Source organism: Phascolarctos cinereus, unplaced genomic scaffold (assembly GCF_003287225.1).
Source record: "Phascolarctos cinereus isolate Bilbo 61053 unplaced genomic scaffold, phaCin_HiC Scaffold_3;HRSCAF=262, whole genome shotgun sequence".
NCBI lineage: Eukaryota > Metazoa > Chordata > Mammalia > Diprotodontia > Phascolarctidae > Phascolarctos > Phascolarctos cinereus.
Genome location: NW_027555736.1, coordinates 162,235,485 through 162,256,049, shown reverse-complemented (window position 1 = coordinate 162,256,049; position 20,565 = coordinate 162,235,485). Strand labels below are relative to the sequence as shown.

Below are 20,565 nucleotides of genomic sequence, written 5' to 3'. Positions count from 1 at the left end.
AGGAATACAATTTATACAATGACAACACTGTAAAGAAAAAACTTTGAAGGACTTAAGAACTCTGATCAAATCAATGACTAACTATCTCCAGATGATTTACAACGAAGCATGTTACTCACCTCCAGTGTTACAGCAGACGTAAAATTTTTGGACACAGATACTACATGGATTTGTTTTGCTTGACTATGCTTATTTGTTATTACAAGGGTTTACTCCTCCCCCCACCTTGGTTTTTTGTTGAGAAACATGAAGGACAATGGTGATGATGATAACAAATAAAAAGAAAAGAAAAACTAAGAGAGTCATTGAAACATTTTTTTAAATGCAAAGTACAGGAGGTAGTTCAAAAGACAGCACAGAAAAGGACAGCTTTGAAAGGAGCTATCTGAAAGTAGTAAATTACTTTTTTTTTAAATTAAACAAACAGTACCTGATAAAGGTTCAGTTTTCTACATAATCCCCTGTTGGGGTTCTTTCTTTGTATGAGGAAATGTGTTTCATTCTACTTTGTTTTAGTGTTTGTCAAGTTCAGAATATTTAAACATTTTAAGGAAAAAATGTTTTTAAATGCAAGACTTGATTATCACATCCCTAGTACTGGAGACTAGCACTCTGATAATATTCCCAGGACTGATGTAATCAATCTGCAAACATAAGCGGTTTGAAAATTTCACCAGTTATATGGGAATCTCTCTTCAATACAGCCTCCCTGCTGGATCTACTTTACAATGACCTTTGTTGAGAATGTCTCTCTATTTTATACCTGAATTGGTGTTAAAGATCAGAGGATCATGTAGAACACAGCATCTCTGGTATCTTTAAAGGAATTTTGCATAACAAACTTGTTGGAGGAGGACCTTTGAATCAGTATTTGGTTCTACTGAATTAAATGCTTTTTTATAGTCAATAAACAATAAGCACAATGGAATCTTCTATTCAATAATTTTGATTAACTGTGATAAGTAAAGATATACTATACTATGGAATATCATTTCCAAAATCCTACCTGTTCCCTACCAAAACCCTCAACCAAGAATCCCTTCAATGAGTGTATAAACTATTCTCATTTAAAAATGTGTTACATTAAGTACATTAAGCAGCTACTATTTGAAAGGCTCTGGGGATATAAAGACAAAATCAGATTAGACAGAGGGACAGACAGATGGATACAGTGAAAGTTTATTCAGCCAAGGCCTCCACTGCATTATGAAAATTAGGAATTAATGTTGTAATAATGTTGTTGGTCTGGTATTCTTATAACTTTCCTAATTTAGGGATCTTATCAAAAGTGAGGAATGTGCTTAACTCCCCAAAGAAGTCAGAATGGTGATAACCCCAGGAGAATGTCCTTTTATCTAAAGAAAGCCATCCTTTTTTGTTTACCCTGACCAGACCAGGGGGATAGACCTTCTCTAAGGATTTGTGTCATAGGAGAGCTCCACGTGAATGACTCCTTGAATTTGTAATGAACATACACACTCCAAAACACCTAAGTAAGTAAATAACTTAATTGTGTAGATCTGATAACCAGATCTAAGTGTGTTTGGTTAACTAATCCACCATGGTCATTTCAGCCATCTTAGGATGGTAAGATTATTTTGATAATTTTTTATTCTCTTCAGCACCATTTTTGTTTTAGCCTCTCTATAAGCACATATAGAAAACTGACATTAGAACTTTGCTGTGGTGGCTCCACCATTCTGGTCAAAAGTTTGTTATAAAAATGTTTACGGATCTTTCTCATCATTTGTGTGATTGCTTTCTTTCCAAATTCATCCTTATTATGTGCTTGTGGTGACTCTGTTCAACTGGGTCTCCACCAAGCTTTCTTTAAATCGATTCTACTACCTACTTCTGTTTTAGGAGACGCTGCTGCTCATAATCTTATACCATCCCCCATAAGATTTTACAAAGTATATTCTAAACTAGTATTGTCTTTGGTTGCTGTGCCTTCCACTTGGAAAAATAAGTGTTTGTGGACTAAGGCTCTTTTTAGGCCTCTTAGGTCTCGTCTCCTCATTATGACCACTGATTTACATTGGTTAAATTTTTAAATGAAATTACTGTAATTGGTTCTCTCTTCTTTCTTCCATCTATTTCATTTTTCTACATCAATAACTTTTTAATAAGCCAGACTGGACTTGTTTTTGAACTTTCCATTTTTTATTCTTTGTTTTATATTTACTTTGATCTTTGCCCTAAAAAGTTGGTGTTCTAACTAAACAGACAACTAATTCAGGAATGATAATTATATCAACAATGAGTTGTTTCATAAGTTAAAGTATAATCATTTTTGGTTTTTGTTCTGCTATTCATCATGTCAGGGGCATGGTCTTGCAAAGTACTTTATAAATAGCATCTCATTTGAGTATCAAAAATACAGATTTGAGTCTTCTGCTTAATCTGCAAGTCTTTTCTCTCTCTTATTCCTTGTTCCTGATATATATTTTCCAATTTTTTTTTTTGCTACCTTCACCTATTCTTACCTTTACATGGAGGTCATGAGTATCATAGTATAGTATATGTTGATTTAATTTTAAGTTATTCGTAGAATTTTTCTATCTCTTTACCCTCTACAATGGATGCTGATGTGTAAGAATTATTTTAATAAGTCTTTTTCTTTGTCCCACGGGCTGGCCTGGCCTCAGGAAGCAGGCTCAGGCTGTTTGCTGCCTGGACCACTGGATCACAACTTGCTCTCCACTCTCATAACTTTTAAGGACCCAGTCACCTCTAAGAATCAGAGCAGGATGATAAAGAGGCATCCTCTATCCATTATCTATGTCCCTGTCATAGGTCCCCAATACAACTGCTTGAGAAAAGGGACTGTTTTCTATTTTTGTATCCCCAGCTTCTGGTCTAGTGCTTCACACACAGTGTATATTTAATAAATTAATAATTGAAAATCATGGAATCAGAGAATCTTAAAACCGGAAAGGGCTTCACAGGTTGTCTATTCTAATCCAACTTAGAACATCTTGCCAAACAGTGTTATCATCCAGTAGTGTCTATTTGAAGATTTCCTTTGACTGGGAATCCATTCAATTCAATGGTCATTACAGAATTACTTTTATAAATAATGCATTTATTAACACATACCAAGCTCATATTAAATTTCCTTCCTTCAAGGGGCATTCCACTGCCGAATTTTTCCTATTATGTTTATGCCTAGTCCTTTCCCTAGTTATAACCAAATAAAATCAACTTCTGATTAAATTTGTGTGTAAAAGATTTACAGAAAATGTTTAATCCCTAATTGGTTTTTCCTCATCACGCAATATCTTAAAATCAAAGAATTTCAGAGTAGAAATATTTTATAGATCTAAACATAGTATCTCCATTTTAGAGGAGGAAACACCTTCTTTACGACCTCCTTCAGCCATCACTAAATCTGCACTCAGAGAAAGTAAATATTTTAACATTAACCCGAACAAAAGAATAATGGAATGCATTTTTTAAAAATATATTTTTAATTACCAAGGCCAGTGCTGCCCACCCATTAATCAGGAACTGATTTTAGTTTTGTCCCTACACGTACATTGCTGAACTATAACTTCATTTTGTTTTTGATGAACTGCTTGTCTCTAGCAGTCAAGTCTCAGCAACCCCACCCATTTTTGTCATCTTAATGCCCACACTCTCAATTCTATAACCAACTAATAGCTTTTAGAAGATAAATAATATAAGCCCTGGGATAAAACTATGACACCCTCTAAGGCAGTGGTTATTTTTGTGTGTCATGGATCACTCATCACTCTGGCAATCTGGTTAAACCTATGGGACTCCTCAGAATAATGTTTCTGAATACAGAAAATACAATAAATAGGATACAAAAGAAAGTAATTATACTGGCATACCATTATCAATTACGATTACTTAGGGCAGCTAAGTGGTGCAATGGATAGTGTGCCAGGCCTGGAGTCAGGAAGACTCATCTTCCTGAGTTCAAACCTGGCCTCAGACACTAGCTATGTGACCCTGGGCAAGTCCATTAACCCTGTTTGCCTCAGTTTGCTCATCTATAAAATGAACTGGAGAAGGAAATGGCATACTGCTCCAGTGTTTTTACCAAGAAAACCCCAAACAGGGTCACGAATAGTCAGACACAACTGAAATGACTAAACAACAACAACCATTAGCCAAAAAAAATTTTTTTAAGTTCATGGACTCTAGGTTTCTTAAGAACCCCAACTCTAGGAGGTATTCTCACCCTCCAATAACACCTTCCTCCCCCCAAGCCTAAAAATGAGCCCATCAATCTAGGTCCTAGCAAGACAAAAATGAATTCTGGTTCTTAAGGTGCTTACAAGGTAATTTTAAGAAGGCAGATGCTAGCAGCTGGAGGATAAAAATCAGAAAAGGTTTCAATTCTTTGGGTATGATAATGTTCCTTTAGTGATACCTGTCAAATTCATAATACTTAAACAGAGAAACTACTTTAAAAGTAATGTTAAAAAAAATAACAGTAATGCTTAAACTATGTCTTAAAGGAAGTTTAGGGGATTCTGAGAAGCAGAAGAAGCAAGAAAGTACATTTCTAAGCACAGATACAAAATTCGGTGTGTGAGGAATGGCAGGAAGGTCAGTTTGGCAAAGCATGCAGAATTCACTAAGAGGAATAATGTATGATAAGGACTAGAAAGGTAGTTTGGGGACAGATTATGAAGGGCTTTAAACTTATCATTAAGGTAGGACCTCCAGTAAATTTGTATACCCCTTCAAAAGAATCACTGACTAGCAGAACTAGAAGGAAACTCTGAGATCATCTGGTCCAACTCCTTCATTTTACAGATGAGGAAATTAAGACCAAGAAAGACTGAGTTTCTTGCCCGGGGAACACAAAGAGAGCTCATCACAGGTAGCCAGTTAGGAGCTAGCTAAGTGACTGCCCTCCTAAAACTACTTGCGACTAAAATCTAACTCTCCTGATCCCCAGTCCTGTGCCCTTTCCACTACAGGAGCACAGATCGTGAAGATCCTAAAAGGAATTGTTAGGGGATCACAAAGTATCTGGGAGAGTACCATTGTGGAGTTCAGACATTCAGCCTCAGCAAAAATTCTACCTTGGGCCAAACTGTGAAGTAATAGAATTCTGTGCTCTTTTCCAAGGGTCCTCAGAGTTCTTATATTTCTGGTCAACTTGGAAAGAATCTGGCAAATTGTTAAAACCTTGTGTAAATTCATTTAAATAAGGCCTCCTTCCCAAGAGACAGGTACATTTCTGAAAGAGGACTGCAAGGTAACAAACCTAAAGAACGAAATTTCCAGTTGTAGATTCCATACAATCAAATCTCAGTGAAGAAAGATATATTTAGATACTTGTTTTAGAGCCCTTCTGATCACAGCACCAGGTTACTCCCTATTCTAATTGTATGGAAGATGGCCCTGATCAGTCTAACACTTCTGTCCCTACCCCATCACTGTGTTTTTATAACGCAATGATAAAGTTGTACAACCACTAATATAGACAAGTAGTCTGTAGAATTCCAGGGTTCCATGAGGTACATCCCCAGTATAAACAGAGCACAGCAACAGTGAGATGTAATTTGTTCCTGCTCCAGATCCTATACCTAATATGTGATAAAATGAGGTCCCAAAATATGAAAATAATACAAAAATGATCTCAAAAAACTTGAATAACCTTGAAGGTTCCACAGAAATAACTTGCTAAAAAAAATCTGTGACAGAATTAATTATTTGAATCATTTATCGAATACCACAAGGCAATGTATTAGGCACTGAAACGAAAAATGAAACGTTCCTTGCCCCCAAGGAGCTCATATTCTACTGGAAGAAAAACCACATGTACAAAAACAAATTAAATACAAAATACAGATAAAGTGAGTACCAAGTAATTTGGGGTCAAGGACAAATGACACTAAATCTGGGGGGTCAGAAAAGCGCCATCATCTAGGAGGTGGTCCTCGGGCTGAAGGAAAAGAGGAATTCAAAGGGGCAAAAGTGAAGAGAACGTATCTCAGAGATGGGAGACAGACCACGCCAAAGCACAGAAATGGAATGCCAGGTACTGGGAACAGTTTGACTGCAAAACAGAGTAAATGAGAGAGAGTAATACGGATTCAGTCTAGAAATATAGGTTGGAGCCAAATTATGAAGAGCTTTAAAGGGCCAGAGGGGGTTATATTTTATTCCTGAAATGGGGGAGTGACGTGGTTAGAATTCAGCTTCACAAATATCAATCTGACACCCAGGTAGATGTTGGATTATAGAAGAAAAGAGATTTGAAGCAGGGAGAACAATGATAAGGTTATTGCATAGTCCAGGTAAAGAGATAACGAGGGCCTGAAGAAGGGTGGTGGCCAAGTGAGTGAAGAGAAGAAGTTTACAGAGGAAGAATCAACAAGATTTAGCAAATGATTAAACTATGCGATATTACATCTCAATCAACGAGACTTTATGGAGAGCCTACTATGTACCAAACGTTGTGCCAGGTACAATAGGAAGGTAAGTAGTTCAAGCAACAGATGATAAGGATTTAACTTAAGGTCCTGCCATGGTGAGTTATCAAGAATATGTTGAGGAGACAGAAATGACAACATTTGGCAATGGCTTAGATCAGGGGTCACCAAATTTTTCTGTAAAGTGTCAGATAGTAAACATCTTAGGCTCTGTGTGCCAAGAGACAAAATCGTGGATTATTTAGGAACTTATATAACAGAAAAAAAAACAAATTTTCACAAATTTCTTATTGATGAAATTCAAAATACATTCATAAATGAGTACTTTTTTTGTAACAAAGGTCTACCAATAAGAATAGAACTCTTGTTGCAGGTAAGGTAACATTTTGCTTAATTGGGCTCAAAGTTAGTATTTCTCTATCCTTAAAATCAATTACAAATTTTCATCTGTTAATGTTGATCTACAATGAGATTTTATTTATTTCAACTTTGAAAATGTCTTTTCCTTATAGATAGGTACTGCCAAATACTAATATTCAATCCATAGGCATATGATTTTAATTGAGCCAAAAGGCTACTATCTTAAAAAAAAGTTTTTCTTCTCAGGACACATTCTTTGGCTGCCTGTAATCAAACACAATTTAATTAATTCACCATTTGGTAAATGGCTTTCCCTGCTTGGCTAACAAATGAGCTAGTTGAAAACTTACTTTGGTTGCAGTCTCATTTGCAGCTTTCACTTTTGTCAAGAAATTCTGCTAGAATGAGATAGTCAGTTTTACATTTTCTAATTTTTCTGATCATTGCTTTCCTATGAGTTAAGAAGACTGTGATGAGTGCTTAGTCTGGCATGGTCAACATATACTGTATTCTTTTTAGCGCAGCTATGTTGTCACTGCATAATAAACACAATGCTTTCCCATCTAATTCGATAAAATAATCCACCCTCCGCTGTGCCTTAAAAGCATGAGATTTGAAGTCCACTTTCCTTTTCTTGTTTTGAAATGATAACAGTATGCACTAGTCATAGAAAAATACAAAATGTCACAATGGGGAAATATGCGTGGTACTCAAAACACTGTTGAATTATAACTGTCACTGCAATTTGTAGCATGCCAAGCAGCAGCAATGCAAAGCCAAGGCAATGAGAGCACCACATATGGTCTCCATTGCAAATGCTTAACTTTACCAATAAAGCGCAAAAAGCACCCACCAACAATACATAAACAAATAAGCATAGCTGTATTCCAATAAAACCTTATTTATAAACAAAGAAAATGAAGTTTCATATAATTTTCATGTCATGAAATAGTTTTCTTTTGATTTTTTTCAACAATTAAAAATATAAAATCTAATGTGAAGCTAAAAACATTTAGCTTGTAAGCCATACAAAAACAAGTGGTGGGCCAGATTTGCTGGATGGCCAGAGTCTGAGACCCCTGGTTTAGATAGGCAGTGTGAGGGAGACTGTGAAGAGTCAAGGATGACATCAAGATAAATTCCTTTTCAATACTGCCTTTCACTCTTTCATAGAAGTAAATTAAGTTGATACAATGATTTGCTTTTCATGATGTTATGTGGTTGCTACCCAACACAGCATACTCTTTCAGGATGACTGCGGGTTGACCTGTTGATGACGTTTATTCTTTTTCAGAGGCCCTAGGTTCCCACTTCCCCACTCCTACACACATACATGCATACTATAGCTCTTATACAAAGAGTAGTCCTCACTTTCAGCATACAAACATTTTTAATTCTCCACCTTAAGCAAACCTTCCCCCTACTCTGCTACCCCTTCACTTACCAATGGTCTCTCTTCTTCCTTTCACAAGATACATATCAGGTTGTGTACAGAAATTAAACAGCTCCTTTCAAGCAAAATAAAAGGTTAAGTGATAAAGGCTTTAGATGCATTCAGTTTATGCAAACAAAAGAGAAAAAAAAGCCATAACTCTTGCTCTTGATGAACTTATAATTTAAGGGCACATCATTCATTCAGCAATGACACAAAGTTGACATCTACAAAATAAGAGTTGGACTAAATCATCTCTAGGGGTCCTTCTAGCTCTTTATCTATATCACAAGTGTAAAATTACACATAGTAAAACCTCCCTAATTTAGACTAAAAAGAGGAAGTCAGTGCGAAGTCTGAGTTATACCTTTGAAGATAGGTAGCTTTGTTACTTTCTGATACACAAAGTAACTGAACTAAAATTTGGCTGATAATGTCCATAGAGGCTCATTAGGGTCCTTATCACAGATCAATCAGTCCTAGAGAATAAAACAGCTATTACATATGAGGCACTGTGTTAAGCACTGATAATACAAAGACAAAAACAAGATTCCCTGCCTTCAAGCTTTCAAACTAGTCAGAGAATTCACCATGCAAATATACAGATATATTCTAATAAATATAAATGGATACAAGATGATTTGGGCAGTGAACGCACTAGCAGCTGGGGGTAAGAATGGTATAGGACAGGAAAGACCTCCATGTAGAATGTAATGTTTGAGATGAGGTTTGTTCAAAAGAAACCATGGCCACTAAGAGACATATATGAGGGAGTAAGCATGATTGACAACCAATGCAAACACACTGAGATAAGAGATGGGGCGAGGGGGGACAGGTGTCATGTGCAGGAACAGCAAGAAGGCTAACTTAACTGAAACCCTAATGTTCATGAAAGGGAACAATGCACAAATAAGGCAGGAAAGGTGCAGGCTAAGTTGTGAAGAGGTTTAAATGTCAAAGGAAAAGTTATATTTAATCCTAGAGCTAATATGGAGCCACTAGAGTTTATTAAGTGTGGGAAATGACATGGTCAGACCTACACTTACAGAAAATCACTTTAGCAGGAGGCAGGAACACCAATTAGGAGGCTACTATAATAATTCAGGTAAGGACTGATAAGAGCTTAAACTAGGATAGCTATGTGAATAGAAAAGGGGAAAGCAATTTGAAGGCAGAAATGATAAGATTTGGCAATTAATTGTGGAAAACAGTAATGATGTATTATGTTGTCTAAATGTGTTACTCATGCCCACACAGATTCATTTGGTAAATATCCAGTCAACATGTCCATTTCCTCCTCCCAAAAAATGTTTCTGAAATACCCATTGCCATTGCTTGACAGCAACCAATCCAGCTGATACCTGGGTTAAAACAATAGTTTCCAAGCTGGTTTCTCTGACTCCATTCTCTTCTCACCCCATGCCATCTCACCACCATTAATCCATTCTTACAGGTGAACATTGTGGCACTCCTGTGTTCAAAATATTCAGTAATTCCTTATTCCCTATCAAATCAGATAAAACTTAAGCCTAGAGTTCAAGACTCACCTTACTTATCCAACATTAGTATCCTGCTAGTCCTACCATATACATTCTAAGAAATTAGTTCAGCCTGTCTCATCACTATTCCATGAGTAGGCCATACTCATTCTTGCCTCATGCCTAACCTAGAATGTCGCCTCCTTTTCACTATACAAATTGTATCCATCCTTTAAATTATCTTTGCTGTCTGAAGTCTTGTCTGACAATGAGCCCTCACTGATTTCCTTCACCTGTGAACTTCAACCTAAATTTACATAATCCTATATTTTGTTGTTGTTCCATGTTAAGTTTTTTCTCCTTGACTGTAAGTCCCTTGATGAGAGGAAGGATACATTAGACTTCTGCTTCCCTCAAAATACCTAGCAAAATGACAGGCAAAGTAAGCAATTGGCAACTGAGTTGGGCACTTAAAATACAGCTTATTCTCCTCAGTGAATGAAACACATACCATATAATTTCTATGCCATTCATTTGCTTGGTAAACTTATTTTGTATAAGTTTTGCTTAGTAAACTTATTTTATATAAACTTACTTTGTACAATTCAAAAGTAAGTTGCAGTCCAGTCCATTGCACAAAAACAAAAAATACAGAACTGAGGTCTAAGCTGGAACTCAGAGTTTGAGACTGGAAAGTAAATCGATAAATGCTGACAGGAAATAAGAGTAGTAGAATCAATCAAGATGCTTCCTGGAAGGAGTAAATTTTGAATCAGATCTTAGAAAAAGCAACTGACAAAGACTAACAGGGAAAAGGTCAGAAGGCATTTCAGGTAGGCAAAATGGGGAAATGGAAGGTATACAAAATCAGAAAGGCAGAAAGATCTAAACATAAGATTAGCTGGAGAGACAGTGTGAAAAAAAAAAAGATTACCTGGCTAGAACAGAGAAGCCAAGTTAAGGAGTATTCAAACATGGAATAGGAAAGTAACGGAGAAGGAATTGTTGATGGAGGCTTCAACACTGATAATCAAATCTGAAGTTTGCTAGGATGAACATTATTAATTAGGAAGGCATATTTCTTATGCAAGTGAAATGTTTCAGGAAAATTCTAGAAATTATGTTGAGAGATAGTAAATAGATGCTGGTATGAGGAAGATCAAGTAGAAAGCTATTTCGGTAATTCACAGGAAACATACAAAAAGCTAATAAGCTATCAAAATGGAAAAGAGGGACAAATCTCAATAAAACACACTGCAGAGAATCAACTGGACTTGGTATCAGACTAGATTAGGGGAAGGGAAGGGAGGAATAAGCATTTATATGGTACCTACTATGTGCCTAGCATGTGCCAGACTAAGCAAGCGCTTCGCCAATATCTAATTTGATCCTCACAATAACCCTGGGAGGTAGGTGCTGTTATTACCTCCATTTTATAGTTGAGGAAACTGAGGCAAACAGAGGTTAAGTGACTTGCTCAGGTGGTCAGTCACACAGCTGCTAAGTGTCTGAGGCCAGATTTGACTTTAGGTCTTCCTGACACCAGGCCTAGCACTCTATCCACTTTGCTAACCTAGTGGCATCTAAAGGAGGATCAGAGAGATAGAATCTAAGCAAACAGTTGAAAACTCATAGTTATCGACTGGAGTTGATAACTCCAGTGCAGGATTATAAACACACTTACAAATTCAAAGACTGTCTTTACAAGAATTAAATGTTAAATAACTATTGATTCTATAAGAGCAGTGGGATAAAGACAGCCTGGCATGTATATGAAGCTAAAACTGGTTAAGTACAGATGAAAAGAAAGGGATGACTTGAAATAGACAAGTTTTAGCAATACAGATTTAAGCTAGATAGAAGGAAAAACTTCCTAGAACATACAGTCATCCAAAAGTGGAATGGGCTTCTTTTGGAAGCAGTAGGTTCCCTTTAAGTAGAAGTCTTTAAGCAAAGGTTGTAAGCTGGCCCACTTAGGGTTATCAGAGAATAAGAAACAGCCCCACATTCCTTTCATCTAACTTCAGCTTTCATAAAACCCTTCATGAAGTACCTCATGGGGAAAAAAAGGATACAAGACATTTATGTCTCTTCGTTGCCACCCTGGAACTAAATCTTATTCTGGTCCTGAGAAAAGAAGCCATACACATATAACCACAACACCCAAGAGACCAGTTCTGCCAAAAACTGTCAGTGGATGCTTCGAGGCCGGATGAGGTCAGGGCTAATACTCTTTTATACCGAGAACAAAAGCAACTGTAGCCTTTACAAATGGATCTAAACACCTTTGAATTAAAAAAAAAAAAGAATAAGCTTTGTTTCTTTTAGTCTTTACCTGTGATTTCACTGGGTACAGGGAACTCACAGTGAGGGATCTCCCTCCCTGCCAGAGCAAATTTACAACTCATAATCTTAGAAAGTTGTTCTAAGGAAAGATTAAGTGTAAACCAGAGTCTATTTGTACCCAGGTCTCTCTTGACTTAAAGGCCAGCTCTCAATCCACCAGATCGAACAGATTCCAGCAAGATTAGGATTAACACAGAGGTCTGCAGAATTCCTTTGGGTCAAAGGCTCCAGGCACGGACTTACCCATCACTGTCGTTTTTTAAAATCTATCTGATTCTCTCAGAGAAGAAGGAGCCTACAGAGGGAATAACCAATGTCAGGTACACTGAAGAGGGTTGTGTTTTGTTTTTTCTCCAAGTACAGTTTAAACTGTGTAGCTTCCTCTTTGTTGTTGTTGTTTAGTCATTTCAATTGTGTCAGATTCTTCATGACCCCATTTGAGGCTTTCTTGGCAGAGATACTGATGTACTTTACCATTTCCTTCTCTAACTCATTTTACAGATGAGGAAACTGAGGCAAACAGGGTCAAGTGACTTGCCCAGTGTCACACAACTAGTAGGTGTCTGAGGCCAGGTTTGAACTCAAGAAGACGAGTCTTCCTGATTCACAGCTCTTTACTGCACCACCTAGCTGCCCATGGCCTCCTCTAAGTTTCCTTAATTTAATATTCCTTTCTTTAATATTCTGAGATCCTACAAGATTGAAAGAGAAAAAGGAACCTCTTGAGAGTAAAATGTCTGGTCTAGGTAAGGCTGTGGCTTAGACTATATTCAGAAATCAACATGACAAGATACAATTACTATTTCATGACAACTGAACTTATGGAGAAAAAATTCAGAAAGAAGTCTGTCAGATATAAATTATTATTGACCATAGGTAAGACAATGGGGAGAATAGGAACACAGAAAGGGAAGAGTGGGATCAAAAATGGCAGCAGGGTATTCTGTAAAAGAATGTGGGTTGGTAGTCAAACCTGAGCTTGAATCTCAGCTCTGATGCTTACTTACTCGTCAGAACTTGGGCACTTAACCTCTATGCCTCCAAGTTCCTTTCCAATTCTGTGTCTATGATCCTATGATCCTACTGACAGGGCAAGAACAATGGGAAAACTACCAAAAGGATGCTAAGGAATGAGTAACAAGAGGTAGTACAACTGGACCCAGATCCATGAAACAACCATACTTTTTTTTTTAAGGAGGTATGGGGTAGGAGTAAGCTATGTTGGTCGACTTGCTATGGTGCTATGAAAAAGGCTCAAATTGAATATGGAAAGAACTTTCTGGAAGCAGAGAAAACTGATCTAACTTAATTAAATAACACTAAAAGAGAAGAAACAGCAAGCAAGGCATTGGAAGTTTTCCATTCAGAACTACAATTCAAGCCAGTCATGCTGCTTTAGTCCTAATTCACATGACAAAAATCGTAAGACCAGACTTCTTGAGTAAGCTCACCATTAACATACTGGATAATGGATTGGAGTTTTATTTGTAATTAATAGTTGTAAACTAAAAATCAGAATTCCAAGTCCCAGGGTTATTTGTTAATTCAATTCTCATTAGGCACCTACTATTCTCAAGCCACTGTGCCAGGTACTAGGGTCACAGAAAATGAAATACTCCCTGCCATCAAGGAGTTCACATTCTACTGAATTGTCCTCAACTCCCTTTCCTTTGGTCTCCCATTAAAATCAGTGGAGAAATGAAAATGGCAGGCATGGACAACAGATTCAATCTGAAAAGGGGAGTACAAGAATTGGGTTTGTGAGCCAACCCAGAAGTCAAAAATCAGCTTATCATCCATTTTTTTTTAAGGCAGCTAGGTGGCACCATGGGTAGACCTGAGTTCAAATATGGCCTCAGACACTCACTAGCTGTGACTCCGGGCAAATGACATAACTACCTATTTGCCTCAGTTTCCTCAGGGATGATAATAATAGAAAAAACGGGATAACAATAGAACCTATCTTCCAGGGTTGTTACAAGTCTGAAATGAGATAACAGGGCTAGTACATATTAAACACTATATAAATGTTAGCTATTATTACTACTATTATTATTATTATTATTATTATTATTTTGCTTTCCTGGTCATTGTTACTGTGATAGTGAAAGAGCATTCCTGAATGCTAGAATAATAGAGTAATAATTTTCCTATCATACTTTGCATACTGATGGTGGATACCTGCCCCTTCAATGTGGGAGACTCCCTCCCCACAGCTCCTGTGGGAATAATTCTTTTCTCAAGTTTATCTCTGACACCTGAAGGTCTTAAGACGATTTAGCACTGTGCACAAGAAACCTTAACAATATTATATATTAGTCTTGTCACATGTGTATTTCTGTACAAAGCCTCCCTATACAGGTGAAGGGTGAAGTTACTAATGATAAGAGCTATCTTCTAAATAAATAGTAGTCATTTAGATATTGTTTTCATAAATATTTCTTCTAATTCAGAATCAGTCTAACTAGAAAATGTTAAAGATGGCCAAAATATATGCAAACTTTTGAAAAATTATTTATCAACTTCAAAAACCTAGATGAAATCCTATGAAAACCGTATCACATAATGATTCTGCAGTTTTTACATACATCCGGTTTGAAAGCTAGCACCAGATCAGAGTGCTTCCCCTTGCCTGAAGAGAGAGTATCACTGTTATTTCCAATGTTGTTCAAATTCATAATGGGTGTTTGCTCAAAAAATGGTTTACCACAGAATGCAATTCAATTATTTTCTTATATTAAATGAAATTAGTACTGATAAAAAGCACCCTTATAGTTTCATGTGACTATGTTATACAACCAATAACCTATTCTTACAATTCACTGGATAGGAGTATAATGCCCTTTTGAAAGGTATGATTCTATTGATTTTAAAGAGATTTCAAAATGTATAATATACATAATATGCCAATACATTTTCAGATAAAGCCATTGCCATACATCATATTATGTATATTATGCATATATATATATATTATGTATGTATACATCTATTATGCCCTAATCCAAGCAGTATCATGTCCAAATCATAAAATACAGGGTGTCCCAAAAGTCTTGGTATAGTTTTAAGCTCTAGCAGCATCCACCTGATTTTATGCCTTGACCCAAGCAGAAATCATAACAAAATACAAGGCGTCCCAAAAGTCTTTGTGCAGTTGTTTTTCCATCCAGCTATACGACTGTAAGCTTTAGTAATTGAACCAAGACTTCTAAGACACTCTGTATCTAGGTGGTTTCATCCAATTTCAAGCAATACCCAAAAAAAAAGGAAGGAAGGAAGGAAGGAAGGAAGGAAGGAAGGAAGGAAGGAAGGAAGGAAGGAAGGAAGGAAGGAAGGAAGGAAAGGAGGAAGAGGGAGAGACAGAGTGAATGTGGTTTTTGAAGACAATGTTCTTCTCCTCTTAATTATTTGGGTACATAGAGTGGGTTGGGTGTTTGTTGTTGTTGTTTCTTAATCCCTCTTAGTTAATAATTAAGGTCCTGTACATCTCAAGGGAGCTAGAGGGCCCCAGACAGGTTCATAGAGAACCAAGATTTAGGGCTAGGAGGGGCATGGGAGAGATCCCAGCCCAACCCCCTCCTATCACCGTGGAGGAGGAGGAGGAGGCCCAGACCCGCGAAGGGCCGCGGCCAAGATTGCACAGGTGGCCCAGTCAACGCCAACATTTGAACCCCGGCCCAATCTTTCCATCGCCCACAGGGAGCGCGTAATTAAGGCTTGCGGATTGACTGCACAGCCTCCCCCGGCATAAACGAACGGGGAAGAACAGACACCCCTCTGCAGCCTGGAGCAAGGAAGGGGGATGTTTGTCACGCACCCTCCCACACAACCTCGGGGAGCAAAACCGATGCCCGGGGGAGGAGGAAGGGGGAAGGGACGCCGCCCCGGCCGCCGGTAGTGGTGGCAGCGGTGGTAGCAGCAGCCGCAGCAACGGCATCGGCAGCAGCGCCTAGCCCCGGCTCGGGGGACGCCTGCGGGTCAGGAAGCTTCTGGTCCAGTCCGGTCCGGTCCAGCCTAGCCGCGCCGGTCCTGTATCCGAGTCCTCCCACACCCGGTGAGTGTTTCCCACACACACCTCCGCAGGGCCGGGCGGGACTCCCTCCCCGCCTCCCGCCCTCGCCAGCTCGCCCGCTCCGAGCCGGTGCCCCGCGGCGCCACCTGACGCGCCCCGTCTGCACCCAACCCAGCCGGGGTGGGGGGCGGGGGACCGGGCCGCCCCCGGCCTCCCCCACGCCGGGCGTGCCGCAGCTCACCGTGAAAGGGACATCCCCGACGCTGCCCACGGAGTAGCAGTTGTCCCCGGGATTGACAGCCCCGGTGAGAACCTGGTGCAGATGCATCTCCCGAGCAGGAGCCAGAGCCGAAGCCCGAGCCTGGGGCTCCGAGTAGAACAGAGCAGAGCACCGAGCGCCGCCGCTGCCGGAGTCGGAGAGAAGGGACAGCCACCCCCCGGGGGCGGACTCCTACTCAATGCCTCGCCCCCTCCCCCTCGCCTCGGCCATAGGGGAGCTCCGCCGCCAACGCTGACGCTCGCCTCCCGGGACAGCCGCTTTGCTATGGAAATGCCCGGATGCACCCAATGCCTGCTGCACCGGCGCACAAAAGCTGGACGCGGAGAGCGGGGTGGGGGCGCGTGAGGGGGCGGCTTGCGCCAGTCCGGAGCGTGCGACCACAGAGAGGGCGGAGGGAAGAAGGAAGGCTTCGGGGGCGCGCCGCCCCCCCCCACTCCGCGGACACCACCTCCGCCCCGCCGCCGGGGAGCGTCGGGCGAACTCCCTCCCCTCCCCTTTCTTCGCGGGCACGCGCTCCGGTGACCGACTAGTCCTACTTCCCTCTGTCCGGCGATTGCGCGCGCATACATGCGGGAGTTCCCTGGGATCTGCGGGTTGGGGCGTGGGTGGGGCGACGACTACGTCATTGCCACTTCACCGTCCTCGAGCAGAGCTTATTTTGTCTTGCGTTTAATCCATTGTGACAGCCTTGCGGGGCCAGTGCGTGTGAGTGACCTCAAGGAAAGGATCACGAGGTTCTGGAATTTCCCCCTGAAGAAGGAAATCATGAACGAAATTGATTCCAAGTGATATTACATTGAGTTAATATTTTATTTTTTACAGAAACTGAAAGGGAAGGGCCAGGGAGGTTGTACAAATGTTGACTGTCTAAAAGACTGGGGACCACTGCATTCCTTAGGCTTGCATCCGAAGAATTGTGGTCTTCTTCCTGCAAGAGCTTGGAGCTCCGGCCACGGCCACAGAATCATAGATTTAGGGCCACAAGAGCTCTTAAGTCCTAGGAGGTCTTCTCCATGGTCACACTCTAGAATCTGAATTCGAACTCAAGCCTAATGACTCCAAATCCAGCCTGCCTCAGGTTCAAGTTAGACCTAGGAAAAAACATAAAGTTCCTCTGCAATCGGATTAAAAATCTGCAATTTTTAACCTATGTAAATTAATGGTTCACAGCTTCCTGTATTTGAAAGAAACCCCATGATGTTACAGACTTCGTGGGTGAAACTGAATGACTGGCAGCCCAAGACAGCGGTCATAATTATAAAACCCATTAATCATACTTCCTCTGTCTCTTCTTCACCTTTCTTCTGAACTAAATAATCCACTCCTCGGGTTAAGTGAATTCTACAGTAAAAGTTGGGAGAACTGAATCCCTTTTATGATCTTGGAAAGATACTTAACCTTTCTAAACCCTAGTGTGCTTTTGAAAAGAAACAATGAAAATTATTCTGTGAGCCAAAAAGGTTGTTTTCAATTCAACTCATTAATCTTTATTAAGCACCTACTATGTGCAAGGCATGTAGTTGACAGGCAGAGACAGACTCTGAAAAAGTTGACAATTTATTGTAAAAATAAAAATGAGTGGTCTTTTGCAAGTATGTGAAACGTTATGTATAAAATTGTTTTTTAAATGCTAAGTAAAATTTTTAAAAACAAAAAATGCTTCGTAAAATGTGCTAGGTGGCACCATGCATGTTACACAGGACCTGGGGACAGGAAGTCCTGAGTTCAAGCATGACCTCAGACACTTGTTAGCTGTGTGACCTTGGGCAGATCACAGTTTGCTCAATTGTGAAATAAGGTTCATAGTAGCACCTACTTCACAGTATTGTTTCAAGAATCAAATGAGTTAATATTGTAAAGCACTTAGCACAGTATATGTTCCTGTTGGTGCTTTAAAAATGCTTCTTAACCCCCCCAAAATTGAACACATCTGTTTAGTGGCTTTATGAACTAAGTACGTTTTTTATCTTTGGCATCTGAGTGGTAATAGAGTTGACTAGATGATTTGAACACCAGAAAAGCTGTGCCTAAAATAAAAATAAATTGATTACTGAGTTGGGCAGAGGAGTGAACTTCAAGGAAGACAACCATTTTCAGTGGTCTAAAAAAGACAAGTAAATCTCCTCCTAAATGTATGGAACAAAATGAACTACCTTGCCTGTTGAGCTCTACACTGTATCACTTAAGACAGAAAGCAAACATTCCAAACAATTGAGTAATAAACTGATCAAATTACTGTTCTCTTCCAAAGAAGGTAGGGCAAAATGACTAGAGAAATGAGCCCTCCAGTTCGATCTTTTAAGGCATTTAATGCAACCTGAAGTAGCAGCTCCCAGGATGAAAGAATTATTGCCCTGAGGGTAGGGACAGCACAGATGACTCCTTGTCATTCCTCATATCATATTCTACTTTCCAACTCTGGGCTTTTCCAAATGCCTGGAATGCTCTCCTGCCTCACCTTTGCCTTCCTAGAACCCCTGAATCCCTCCAAAGCTCATCTCAAGGGCCTTGTCCTTCAACAGACCTTGGCTCACCCCCACAAGTTGCTATGTGTTTATTTTGTATTTGCTTATCTGTGAATATTTTTTATCCCTCAAAGGCAGAAACTCTCACTTTTGGTTTTGTGTTGCCAATGAGCTGTCACTTTGTAGGTATTTAGCAAATGTCGATTAGTGATTAATTGATTAAAACAGGAAAATCAACAGCCTCCCAACAATCATAGATGGTCAGTGGGTAGAATAAGAGCAACACTTCTGGTCACCTTAGTGATAATGTTTTCTAAGGCCAAGCTCTATTCTTGATAACACAGAATATCAAAAGAAAGCACAAGTCCTTCAATGCCATTGGGAATTGCATGTGAACAGGATTTAAGTGAGGCAGAGTTACATAAAGTCATCAGCTTCACTTTCTCCTCCAGAATCATTTAAGTTCAATGGCAAAGACAAAAGTCAGTATGACTCCAATGGCCTGGGATGCAGTAGATGGCCTGGTGTCTTTTATGTCTGACTAAGCATAAGTGCTCCACAGCACCTGTTTGGGCTGCCTTCATTGCCCTTGGAACAAGGGGTTCTCTTCAGTAGAGGGATAATATGTGATTAGACTGTCATTTTAGGAAGATCATTTTGACAGTAAAGTCAAAAATGGACTGAAGTGGGGAGAGACTAGGCAGAGAGATGAATAGGCAAGCTATTGCAATCAGTGGTCCAAGCCTAAGTTGATGAGCCTGGAACCTAGGGTGGTGGCAGTGTCAGAGGAGAGAAGGGGGCAAGGATAGAGAGGTCAAAGTAACTTACATTTATTAAAGTGTCTGTTTCTTAGAATCTGTTGCAAAGTTGCCACAACAAAAAGAAAATGCAAAAGAGGAAGAACTATTACAAAATTAAGGCTTAAAATTTCAACTGTTCAGCAACTTTGTCCTCATGGGGGGTAGGCAAATGCAGAGGCAAATAAGAGACTAGAAATAAGTATCCTTCATCTGCCTGTTTTGTCTATGAGCTATACATCATTTTTAGAGACACAGAAAGTTTCCATGGAATTTAAGGAAGAATCCCAAAGAATTCAGTTGATTTCTGTGTTTATACCACCACCCCACTTAGCCTTTCCTATTCTAGCAAGAGCATTCTACTAGTAGTCAGGAGATTTGACTTGACTCAGCTCAAGGAAAAATTGGGGGAAAAAATGAGAGTGATGCAAGAAAATCATGAAAAAAGAGCCAACAGCTTGGTAAAGGAGGCACAAAAAAAAGGAAGAAAATAACATCTTAAAAAACAGAATAAGCCAAATGGTAAAAGAGGCACACAAATCTAATGAAGAGAAAAATGCCTTGAAAAGTAGAATTGGTTAAATGGGAAAAAAAAACCAAGAAATCACTGAAAAGAACTCCTTAAAAAGTAGAATTGGCCAAATGGAAAAGGAGGTACAAAAGCTCACTGAAGAAAATAATTCCTTAAAAGTTAGAACTGGGCAAGTGGAAGCTAATGACTTTATGAGACATCAAGAAGCAATCTAACAAAATCAAAAGCATGAAAAAATAGAAGAAAAGGTGAAATATCTCATTAGAAGAATAATGACCTAGAAAAAGATCCAGGAGAGATCACTTAAGAATTATTGAATTACATAAAAGTCATTATCAAAAAAAGAGCCTACTCATCATCTTTCAAGAAAGAAAAACTGCCCTGATATTCTAGAGCCAGAGGGTAAACCAGAAATTGAGAAAATTCACCCATCACCTCCTGAAA

At 39.4% G+C, this 20,565-nt stretch overlaps 1 protein-coding gene across 2 annotated transcripts in view; it reads right to left on the bottom strand.

Annotated features, from left to right (window-relative positions):
• Positions 1-16,465, bottom strand: part of DMXL2 (Dmx like 2) — a 149,415-nt gene extending 132,950 nt beyond the window's left edge. For both annotated transcript variants that reach the window (XM_020980751.2, XM_020980785.2), the window contains exon 1: positions 16,289-16,465. In XM_020980751.2, the coding sequence (XP_020836410.1) occupies positions 16,289-16,375 (87 nt within the window). In that variant the 5' untranslated portion in view covers positions 16,376-16,465. The remainder of the gene's footprint in view (positions 1-16,288) is intronic.
• Positions 16,466-20,565: the final 4,100 nt, after the last annotated feature.